Consider the following 12,729-nt stretch of genomic DNA (forward strand, 5'->3'; position numbering starts at 1 on the left):
GCAGAAACGACGATGCAAAAAAGCGCCTTCCTTTAAACTGCGGAAGACGCACTGCCGAACGATGTGACGATTATCAGCGTGATCACCTCCAAATGCAGACGTAATGTTTCACGTGTGCAGAAAGATGCGAGCAGCAGGGGGTGTAGGAAGAAGGCCTAACTGGCGAACCCTCTCCACTTATTTGCTTAACGTGGCTACCGTGTGTCGCCACAAGGATGGTTTGAGGTTATCTGCCACCCGTTCCCGTGTTCTTGCTCATATTGCTTATGATAGTACGTCCGCTGCTGCGCACATTCGACTTATCTTTCCTCGCTCCTGCATAGTTGTGGTGACATAGAATTTGGTTAGAGTAAAAACGCTAATTAGGTCAAATGATGTATGTATGCATGCATAGGTACACACACATACATACATACATGCACACATACCTATACGTACTTGCATGCATGCCTTCAAACACATCATAGACCTGACGAGAATTTCGTTTCGCCACGGTGGCCATACTAGCGCACTCCAAACCAAATGCATGATGCACACCATACATTAAAAAGATAATTTATAACCATTTATTTAAAATGAACTTAGAAAAACAGCAATTCAGCCTAATATGCCCATGCCAATGAGTCTTGGCTTCAGATTTTGAACTGCCCATAAAACCTTATTCTCAGTGGCACTATGATGTGCTAAGCCGTCAGCGAGGTCATCAAAAGTGACAACACTTCTGATATTAGGGCGCGCAATACGAGCTGATGTGAGCACAGAAAGCTTGGCATACATCTTCCTGTTTAACACAGATGCCACCACGCGTCTTTAGCATAACACCACTGACTTATAATTGCTTTGCTTCCGTACAAAAGCCCGATACAGTTAGGTTATTTCTTAAAGTTGTGCTTGAGAACTATGTTTTATTTAAATTCAATTCAGTTTTATTACTATCATGACACATCGTTTTCTGATTTTACGTACAGTTTGTGATTCTACTGCTTTTTTATGCAGTGTCTCAAATAGCATACATAAACTTGCAAGGAAATCTAGACTTCCTTGGTTGACCACCATGCTATATTTTCTTCAATAATCCCTGAATAAACTCGATGTCAGTATCTCAGCGCCTGAATCAACATTCTAGATGTAAAAAAATAAAGACAGGTCGTAGTTCTGAGGCTCAATGTGCAGCGCTAGGTAATCGCCGTAAGCGTACTATCGCGCTCATTATGACTTGCAACGCTCCGAAGCCTCCCGCCGTGTTTGCAGCTCCGACTTGTGAGGTCACCAAACAGTGAACGGTGAGTGTCTTGCCGTTCAGAGATGAGGTCGCCCCTGATATATTTCCCTCACCTCCTTCTCCTTTAACCGACAAGACTGAAGCGCCATTTGAACATGCTTCTGTCTTACATGGTTAATGCAGAGGGTTGCTTGACTTGTGCTGTAATCGTGGCCTGCCTCTGCACTCTAATAAAAGGCTGGCTTCGTTTTATTACAGCCACAAAAGCAAAGGCAACGCTGACATGGTATCGGACAACCAGATGGTTTACGAGTTATGCGCAAACTTATCAAGCATTCCTTGCCGCTTTGCAGTGACTGACAAAAACATTACCTAACTTTACGAGAAAACAAAACGTATTGCGGCACCCTGGCTCCAGTTGTCTCCAATTTTTCATGGGATGCTGCAGCTTATTCACGTAGGTTTGCACTATATATAAATAAAACATAGAGATACTAACATGCTTTGTTTCTTATTTTGCATTACAGTGCAAGTATTCAAAAAGGCACGGTGGCTCCAAATTGAAATATGTTGACACCTGGTTGCCCTACATGCATGCTTGGCAGTTAGTTGGTAAGCAAGTACAGCTACACTGTACATCCGGGGGGCTGCTTGCAGCTCTATCTTGATTTTTTTTAATTCCAAGAAAGCAAATGATGCGAGCACACTGCCAAAACCTCACTCCAAAGACTGCCTTACAGCGCTCATGGCAGCGTTGAACATTTCTTCCGGCCTTGTCAGAGATGCACCTCCATAAGGCTCCATGGCCGTAAAGGGTAGGCAGGGTCCCCAAAATCACATACTGCTGCCCTTGCACCAGCTTCTCAAGCTTGTCATACAGCTTGCTCTCACGCAGTATACCTGAAATAGGATGTTTATTAAAAGAAGCCTTTGAGTGCCGTTGAAGAAAACTGTGGGCAACTAGTGCATTTACAGTATCTACAGTTCTTTTCTGCCAGAAATCTGTATAAATATAAGCTATAACCCCTAGCATTCATGCGTAGTAATGCTTCGAGTACACATGCCAGCCCATAGTCAAAAAATTTAAGTTCGTTTCTTGATCTTTGTTGTCGACAAATATGTAGAATTATGTAATTTGGTAATGATTTTCAGATATATAGGCCTGCACTAAACAGCCATATTGCAGGCTGTATTCCTTAAAACTGTGTTGAAGAATCATGTGCAAAAATTAGCTAACATAATTCTCAAACTAGTGTGGTAGTGAAACTAAACAGAGTCATGCATGCTCCCTGGATATGGCCCATCCAGCTCGCATATTAAACCATTAGGGCACAGCACAGCTTGATATTTTAAAGCATGCAGCCTTTTGTGGCCCAAGAAGTATATGCGCTTGTTGTTTGATTGCCTACAAATTGGTCGGCATGTCCATCAATGAATGCAAAACAGATTGAGAGTGGTGATCCTTTGTGATAAACAGCCTGAAATTAATCATATCTATAGCCAGAATCATAAACACACAAGTGCATACGGGAAAAAACAATGCAACATTTTTAGGTGCATATACATGCATATTAGCAAAGTAGCCAAAAAGAGCAATGCTTGTATACGGCACTCCTCCTTACGGTATAAATTAGGCACTTGGCAGGAAATAGAGAGAACTAAATAAAAAGTGATGTAGAATATCAGTTATTACATAATATTATACAAAATTTTCCACAGGCCAAAAAATCCCCACAGCAGTACAAGGCTGCCTGACATAAGCACTCAGAAATATTTTTGTAAAATAGAAAGGGTTTCAAAATCATCATCCTTGAATGAAAAAAGCATCATCCTTAAATGAAAGTAGCAGAAGTTACAAGCTGGGGAAGATTACAAATAGAGTTATAGACGAGAATTGTATATTAGTGAACATCATATATTTAGGATGGGAACTTCTAGATGTGCAACTCATTAAATAAACCGTACAGAAACATCAAATTTTAGTTTCACTTCCAACGTCATGCATCCTTAGTAAAATACAACCTTGCTCATCTTCTCTAAGTTGACAAGTGACATCCATTCGTGTCTTGTGAGGTCGTCCAGTAGGTGGCCGAAGTTGCACTCGATGTGGATCATCATCTTGTGCGATACTCGAAATCACGCTGTAGTGGCGACCAAAGTACTCCTGTAAGTCCCACAGCCTGTTAGGGTACGCCAATCTGCGTAGGCACATGCACAGTGCTTCACGCCCCGAAACGCACACTCCCTGCGCGCTCGTGAGTTGCTCTGGTACACTAAGCGCCTTAAGGAGCAAAGGAAAATCTGTTTTCTCAAAGCGGAACTGCTCAGGGAAAGTGAATTCAGGAATGCTGTCGATGTTCAGCGTGCCGTTTCTTGATGCATACACTCGGCTTCGCGGTTCACATCGACGGGGCCGCATGACAAACGCCTCGATATCTGTTCAGTCTAAATAGAGCAAACAGTACGGGTCCCAGAGAATACTAGAGCGGGCCACGATATATTCAACGTCCGGACAGCAGCTAACTTATATCGCATTCAGCAACGAAGGTAAGCTGCGGGACACATTTTCCTGGGCGCAGCAGCAGCTGAAATTCGCTTCAAACGGATAAACTTTTTTCAAGCTGAACGCAGCAGCAGACGATCCTATTCATTCACTGAGTTCACTTCAATCATATACTTTTTTCAAGCTGAATGCAGTAGCAGCAATAGTCGATCCGATTCATTCACAATCGCCAACACTATGATAGGAAAAGAAGCACTCTGATACGAACACTGCGATGATGCAGACGATGCGATATAGCGAAAGTGAGCTAGAAACAAAACCAAAACCGTCTCAATGTTGGATTGACTTGACCTGGTCTTAATTCGTACGTACTTGGAAAAGTAAAATGGAAGGGTTCTGATTAAGCACATAGATGGCGTAGGATTACTTTTCGAAATCTCGCGTGCGAGTTGGCTTCCGTACAACTTGAACTCTCTCTGCGGCACATAAACAACGCAAGCCCTTGCGTACCGCAGGAAAAGCAGGTTATGCTTACGTAACACACACTACGCAGTCCTAAAACTCTACTGTATTGCGCATTTGCGATCGTCTTATGAATGATGTTTACTTCGCTGTATTTACACAATGCTTGCGCTTTTGCCGGTTTGTAAGCGACATTTTTACTTGCAGAGTTTCTTGTCATGGCTAAAGCATTCTCGTTGTTGTCTGAAAAGCACTGCTGCCTGTTCGTGGCCTGCATTTTGCAGAACATCTACTGCTATTAGCCGCGTACAGTGGGCTCTCTCATACGGACAGAAGGCAGTTTTGATCGTGAACAGGAATATAAGCATCTTATTGTGATGCTATTATGCATTCAGTCAGTTGTGTTTAAATATTGCAACAGCACATATTGCTAAAGGCTGAAATATAGAAACTGCGCGTGGGCTGTACCTGCATTTTTTCCTCCTTACTTGTTTGGTTTGGCTTGTGGAGTTCAACGTCCCAAAGCACTCAGGCTATGAGAGACGCCGTAGTGGAGGACTCCGGAAATTTCGACCACCTGGGGTTTTTTAACGTGCACTGACATCGCACAGCACACGGGCGCCTTACTTGTGTCCAGCCGTTCACAGCTCCTTTAGTGTTGCTCTCACGAGTGATGTTTTGAGAAGAAACACGCAGCTGGTATGCGTTATTTTTTCTTCCCTCTTTGACACTGTCCAGCGTGTTTAGCATGCCTTCTTTCTTGATGCTTTTTGGGATTTTTCGCATTTTATAAAGTGTGTAATCCAGTATTCTTTTTGTGCAATTCCAAAATAAAAGCAAGACAAACGTTTTGCTTGGAACCCGGCCATGCCTCCTCTGTGTCCAAGAAAGAAATTCGGCTAAATGGCATAAAAAAAGTACAATCAGAACGGCTTCGATCGTATTATTCCACCCTGCATGAGCAAAGTAAGCTGCACTTCGATTGTTACAGAACCTTGGCGGTATTTCCAGTAAACATGCTGCGATCCGCAACTTTATTATGCTTGTATGCATCGTTATTTTAACAGCCAAAGATACATCAGAATCGAAAGCATTGGTATCGAAACCAAAACCAAAACAGAGCAAAATCACGCGCCTAAAATCTCGGAAACGTAATTAGCGATCTGACCACCGCTCGGGGCGCTGGCGGCAGTTCAGTAGCACGGCCGCGGGACCCTATGGAAGTGTTCGCTCTTTACGCGTGTTTATGCGCTCATGGCTAACTTGTCGGCTTGCAAAAAAACAGCTGATTCCACAGCTATTTGCTGCTTTTCACGGGTCGTTTAAAATAGGGTAAATGTGCGGGTGTCGTTAGCAGCCGAAAAAAGTCTGATTGAAAGCTGTGATGACTACGGGCCTGCAGTGATCAGCTTGCAAGAAACGTTCAGCATGACAATTGACGAAAGGTATCTCAGCGTGGTACGTAATCATGTTAGTGCTGTTACGTTTCTCCACCGACAAGTGGGACAGCTGACGCGGCCACCGCATAGCAACAGGCAGAACCGCGAGCGGATCGGCCATTTCGGCGCCGTTCATCGGCCGCGCAACGCTTCCTCCAGCGGACAAGTCTCAACGTGATCCTGCCACGCGCCAAATGTGTGTGCGTGCGTGTGTGTGCTGTGTGAGAGTGTCTGCATTCTCTCTGGGTCAGCTTCTCTGCCCGTATCTTCACGACGTTGGAGTAAAGGCTGTTTCGTTAGAAAACGCCTCGTCTTTGCTGGCACCGTTGATGCCGTCCGCCGTCCACGGAGCCGCCAGGGGCCGTATTACGGACCGCTCTATAATTGAGAGCGCTCTAAAACGCCCGCTCCTATTGGTCGCCGTCGCCATCTTGAAAAGTTGCGTCACGGGATGCTGCGATTGCGTCGCGGAGGCGAAAAAACAGATGACGTCGCGCACCTAATTATGCCCGAGGTTTTAGAGCGAAGTTATAGAGCGAAAATGGCGGCGGTGGCCGTGATGTTTTGGTGGTTGAGGCGGAGGAAGCAACGTCGGCGCCAGCAACGACGAAGGACAGTGTACGAGGATGCGTTCAGCTTGCCGGACGAGCTTTTCCGGCGGCTATTTCGACTTGAGGACACAGTGGAATGTGTTGTGTAATCGCGGCTATAGCGATAGCGGTGGCGCGATTATCGCGAGAGTTGGCTATAAGATAAGCCACGTCGTTCGGGCACCAGGCCGCATTCCACTACAAGCTGTGATGGAATAAACTACGTTCGGTTACCAACCCACCGGGCCTTCGTCTGCTGTTCCCCCGACGAAACACGACAGAGTGGTTGTGCGGTGAACTAGCGGACGAACTGCGAGGCGAGCGGGCGCACGCATTGTCAGTGCAGCGGCAAGTGTTGTGCATGCTCCGTTTTTTTGCTTCCGGGGGTTTTCAAGTGTGCGTAGGGAACGAGCAGACCGTCGGCCTCGCACCGCCTACAGTAAGCGAATGCGTGCGCCGTGTTTCCGAAGCCATCTACAGAGTCGGCGCGCAGAAAGGGTGGGTGCAGTTCCCAGCGCACCCGGAGGAAAAGGCGGTGGCCAAATCCACCTTTCAACTAGGCAGCATCCCTGGCGTCGTCGGCTGAGTGGACGGTACGCTGATTGCGATTAAGGCGCCGAAGGGTGACGCTGGAAATCGGGCAGCAATTTGGAGCCGCAAGGGTTTCTACGCCATGAACACTATGATCGTGAGTAGCCTACATCTTTGACTTCATATGATCGTTTGTAACCGGTGGCCTCTACGCCGCAAGTTCTCGATTGAGATAGTGTGTTTTTTTTTTAGATCTGCGATGGCAACATGAGGATCCTTGCGGTTGACCCACGCTGCCCGGGATCCTGTCACGACGCCTTTGCCTGGCGCTTCTCGTGGCTGCGCCTCGAGGCGGAGCATGGCTTGCTGGAAGACGGGGAGTTTCTTTTTGGGTAAGGAGCCATAAAACGCCGTTATTCGTGACATATATTAAGCCACAGTGCTGCGCACTGACTCGTGACAATGGTCGCTCAAAACCATTTCTGTTTATTCGTCCAGGCTACAGTCATCGCCACGTGCCTTCCTGTCTTCGCCTTGGTACCGTTGCCTATCTGCGTTGAAGCATCTACACAACGACTCCAGACTGACGCGTGCCTGGCTCAGGACGGTCCCCAGTCCCACAAACCTGGCCATTCGGCTCGGCCCCATCTACGGTACAGCGCGACGTGGGAATTCATTGGGACAGCCACATCATCATCGCCAACCATTCCATCGGGCTATAAATTCACGCCCCGAAACTTTGCTCCCTTCAGTGGGCATGGGATGGCAGCGGTGACAATGGTCGCTCAAAACCATTTCTGTTTATTCGTCCAGGCTACAGTCATCGCCACGTGCCTTCCTGTCTTCGCCTTGGTACCGTTGCCTATCTGCGTTGAAGCATCTACACAACGACTCCAGACTGACGCGTGCCTGGCTCAGGACGGTCCCCAGTCCCACGAACCTGGCCATTCGGCTCGGCCCCATCTACGGTACAGCGCGACGTGGGAATTCATTGCGACAGCCACATCAACATCGCCAACCATTCCATCGGGCTATAAATTCACGCCCCGAAACTTTGCTCCCTTCAGTGGGCATGGGATGGCAGCGGTGACAATGGTCGCTCAAAACCATTTCTGTTTATTCGTCCAGGTCAGTGAAATTCCACCCCTTTTGTCTAAGCGTTCTGACAACATTTTCTTGCTGCTATTCCCATGCCCAAGTATTTTGGTTTCTATTGCCGCCGAGTATGTTCATGTTACAAAAATGCTTCTTCTAAGCGGTGACGTGGAGCTGAATCCCGGCCCTAACAATGACTGCAGCAAGAACCACAGTGAAGTGTTAACTGCTATTCAGAATCTAACCGTGCATCTTGACGAGCGACATGACAAACTGATAACTTGTATCGATGAAATAAAAGAAAATCAAAAACAGTTGGATAGCAAAGTGTGTGCCCTAACTGAAAGACTTGCTACGCTAGAAGAAAAGGTGCAGTCATTTGAAAGTACATGCGATGAAACGCATTTGGAAAATTTGATTACAACTGCAACTAGGAACGAAAGTGTTTCTCTTCAATCACGGCTAGATGAATATGAAGACCGGTCCCGCAGAGACAACTTAGTGTTTTATGGGATTTCCGATTGTATATCTGAGACTTGGGCTGCCTCTGAAGAAAAAGTTCGAGAAATAATTGCTAAGTTGTTTGATTTGCATGTTAGCCGACGACGCTATTTCTCGTGCACATAGATTAGGTGCATTCGTCCAAGACAGGTACCGGCCTGTCGTAGTTCGTTTTTTATCGTTTAAAATTAAAGACGCTATCTTTTCACAAAGGTCGAAACTGCGAGATACCGGCATTTCAATCGGCGAAGACTTCTGCAGAGCCACCCGTAAAAAGCTGATTGATTTTGCCAAATCTTCCGGGAAGAAATATCAGTTAAAATACAATAGAGTGGTTATAAACGGCAAGAGCTATGTGTACTGTCCTGTCACTGACCGCGTTTCTGAGGCTGCGCCAAGCCGCGAGCACTCTCCAGATCTGTCCCGACCGTCATCTTCTAATACAGATGTCACGCCTCCCCCTTCATAGCCACAAGCGAGATCACATCTAAGCTCTTCACTGCAAGAACTTTCCTTTCTGCTTTGCAACATTCGAAGCGTCATAAACGAGAAGCTTTGTAAGCTTTTATAGACACATGCTCATCTGAAATTATTTTAACTGAAACGTGGCTCTCCGCGAACATTGACAACTGCGAAATCTTAGACTGCCAAAAGAAGTACAACATCTATCGATGCGACCGGGACAGTCGGCCTGGTGGCGGCGTTTTGGTTGCAGTCTCCGATACACTTGTTTCTTTTCACGTTCAGTTGGTTTCTACACTTGAAATTGTTTGCGTCAGTATACGTTTCAATCACATGGATTTCCTTTTATGTGCCTGCTATCGTTCACCCAGTTCGCCCATCGGCTTCTCTATCGACTTTCATGATGCTTTGAATACCTTGCATCAGAAGTTTCCTCGGTCCCCTATTTTTGTCCTAGGTGACTTCAATATTCCAAACATCAACTGGTCCCTATCCTATCCTGAACCTACCGTTAATTCTTCAGAGTGTAATTCTTTCATTAACGCGTGTTCTGACTTTAATCTAACTCAGCTTGTTAAAAGTCCAACTCGCGTTACTCAGTCTATTGCAACTATTTTGGATCTAGTGCTAAGCACACACCCAGACTTTGTTCATTCCTTTTCTGTTTTACCAGGTCTGAGTGATCACTCAGTCGTTGTTTTTAATGTGTCTACCACCTCACCTCGTAAGCAAAGCAGGTTGAAACTAATTAGGGATTACGCAAGAGCAGACTACTCATCAATTAATACCGAACTTCAAGTTTTCGTAAATAAATTCCTTGAGATGTTCTCCAAGCGATCGGTTGATGACAACTGGCTAATTTTTAAAACCAAAATTGCTGAACTGACTAACAAATATGTGCCCCTGCGTAGGATACGAAGCCGTACAAGCTCGCCTTGGTTTACGCCGACGCTGAAACGGCTGTTGAACAAAAAGAAGCGCATTTTTAGGCGTGCAAGGCTTACAATGAGCCAGGAAAGATGGGCCGCTTATCACCATGTGGCTGATGAATACACAAATGCATTATCTGTCGCCAAACACGCTTTCTTCAATAGAACACTTCCATCCTTGTTAAACAACAGCCCCCGCAGGTTTTGGAACATTATTAATGGGAACGAAAAAAAACCCATAGACCTTACATCTGATGATGATCTACCTATTCCAAGAAGTCATTGTTGTACTGTCTTAAACTCCATTTTTTCGTTGTCATTTTGTACCATTGTGCCATGTTCATTTCCTACTTTACCTGCTTGCAGTTTTTCAGTGATGGACCCGATTGTAGTTGACTGGCTTGGCATTAGCAAATTACTCGAGAATATAAAGTCCCGGTGAAGATAGAATAAACCCGAAATTTTTAAGAAATACTTCCATATACTCTTCAGTGATACTAACAAATATTTTTTCACAGTCTTTGGAATCATGTGTTCTCCCTGATGACTGGAAGATGGGGAAGGTGGTTCCTTTGCACAAATCAGGTGACTCTCATTGTACACAAAATTACAGGCCCATATCATTAACTAGTGTACCATGCAAAATTTTTGAGCACATCATTTATTGTCACATTGTAACCTTCCTCGAGTCCAATTCATTTTTCAGTAACTATCAGCATGGCTTCAGAAAAAACTATTCCTGTGAAACACAACTGCTCTGCTTTACTAATGACTTATTTTCTGCTATTGATCGTTCATCCACTATAGACTGCATATTCATTGACTTCGCTAAAGCTTTCGACACCGTATGCCACAGATTACTAATGCTCAAGCTAAGTGCACTGAACTTCGATCCTAACGTTCTTAAGTGGATAGAATGCTTTCTTTCTAACCGCACGCAGTTCGTAACAGCTAATGATTGCAATTCACCCGCATGCCCTGTAACTTCTGGCGTACCACAACGATCTGTCTTAGGACCTCTGCTGTTTTTAATATACATTAATGACTTACCTGACAACATATCTTCTTGAATAAGACTGTTTGCTGATGATTTTGTTATTTATCGCGAAATCCTTAACCCTGCCGATCATCTTGACCTTCAATCTGATCTAGATACTATTTCTTCTTGGTGCGACACTTGGTTAATGAAAGTAAACCATACTAAATGCAAGACAATGCGAGTTTCACGTAATCTTACTAACTACTTTCCCTGCGATTACAAGCTTAATGGTGCCCATCTAACCAAAGTTGCATCTTATAAATATCTCGGCGTGCACATTACTGATGACCTTTCATGGAAAACTCACATCGACTACGTAACAAAAAATGCCAGTCGCACACTAAGTTACTTACGCCGGAATTTTTCTCTTGCTCCTACTAATATAAAGTTGATGCTTTATAAAACCCTGGTCCGACCGAAACTCGAGTATGCGTCATCAATCTGGGATCCGCATATCAATACACTCATTCACAATGTTGAAGCCATCCAAAATCGTTCTGCACGTTTCATACTATCAAACTATCAGCGTACTGCCAGTGTCTCCATAATGAAGTCAAACCTTAATATACCTGATCTGTCTCTTCGCCGAAAAATATCACGCCTCTGCTTATTTCATAAGATTTTTCATTTCAATTCCACTCTTAGATCCTCTCTGTTTCAGCCACCATCATATATTTCATCCCGCACCGACCACAAGTTCAAGGTTGCCATACTCAACTGCCGGACGAATCTACATTTTAATTCTTTCATACCAAAGACTTGCTCTGACTGGAACCACCTTCCCGCCTCCCTCGCTGCCATTATTGACACCAGTCTCTTCAAAAAAACCATTTCTAATACCATTTAATGTACCATTGTTTATATTGTATAATGTATTCAGTTCCCTGTTCTTGTTTTCGTTCAAATTGTGTTTATTAACCCACTCCTCTCTGTAATGCCTCGGCCTTGAGAGTAAATAAATAAAATAAAATAAAAAATAAAATAAATACTAAATAACTGAAAGATATGTGACAACAAACAACATCCTTAACTGCACGTCATATTTTGTCTGTGCAGGAGACAGTGGATACCCCTTAGAGCCTTGGCTCCTGACACCGGTGCCGGGACATCCTGCATCTCACTCAGCAGAAGGGCAGTACAACGCAGCACATGCTTCAATGCGAAGTGTCGTCGAACGCTGCATTGGCGTTCTCAAAAGCCGCTTCCGGTGCCTTCAGAGGTACCGGGCTCTCCACTACGAACCGGAGAGAGCGGTTTTTATCATTGGAGCATGTGCTGCGTTGCACAACATCTGCCTGAGGGAGTCCGCAGCTGCCGACGACGTGGACGATGCTGAAGATGACAGCAACGGGCCACCTCTGCCTGCCGAGTACCTGACAGGGACAGGGTCTCGAATGACTTACCTGCGTGGTAGAGCCGTACGGGCCTCTTTGGCACAACGCGTCCACAGAGGCAGGCACACCTACGGATGGTGCGACGGCAGCTTCAGCGGCAACAGCGACGTCAACGGCAGTAAGCTGCATACCACCTGAGGGTTCTTCGACAAGCACTGACATCGCACAGTACCTGGCCTTGGTTTTTATCTCCATGGAAAAGCAGCCGTCATAGCCAGGATTCATTCGCGCATCTTTCGTACAGCAGTGGAGCGCCTTAACCACTGTGTCACAGCAGTGGAGGACATCGCCTAGTGTTAGTATGTGAAGACCTGTGTGACGTGCGCTTGGCACAGAGCAGCTGCATCCTAGTATTCAAATTATGACTTTCCTATGTGTGCTTGAAAGCCAGCGGTAGCAAGAAATGTAATGCACTTAGCAGTTGCCTCTTCATGGAAAATGGTGTTCGCCAGCATGCCTCTCAGTTTGTCACCAAGTTTGCCGCTCCGTCATTGCACTTTGTCCTTCTCAAGTCGAAATAGGTGCTGCAACAGCTCATCCAGCAAGTTGAATGCATTCCCGT

The 12,729-nt window shown here is 45.4% G+C and overlaps 1 protein-coding gene across 1 annotated transcript; it reads left to right on the forward strand.

Annotated features, from left to right (window-relative positions):
- The first annotated feature begins 6,413 nt into the window (after nucleotides 1–6,413).
- Nucleotides 6,414–12,414, forward strand: LOC146200594 (uncharacterized). The gene is made up of 3 exons (XM_084595571.1): nucleotides 6,414–6,904; nucleotides 7,000–7,139; nucleotides 11,830–12,414. Exons 2-3 carry the CDS (start codon nucleotides 7,106–7,108, stop codon nucleotides 12,303–12,305), a joined length of 510 nt encoding a protein of 169 aa, XP_084451697.1. The 5' UTR covers nucleotides 6,414–6,904; nucleotides 7,000–7,105; the 3' UTR covers nucleotides 12,306–12,414.
- Nucleotides 12,415–12,729: the final 315 nt, after the last annotated feature.

This window comes from Amblyomma maculatum, chromosome 2 (assembly GCF_055883805.1).
Source record: "Amblyomma maculatum isolate TAMU_Amacu chromosome 2, ASM5588380v1, whole genome shotgun sequence".
NCBI classification, from domain to species: Eukaryota; Metazoa; Arthropoda; class Arachnida; order Ixodida; family Ixodidae; genus Amblyomma; species Amblyomma maculatum.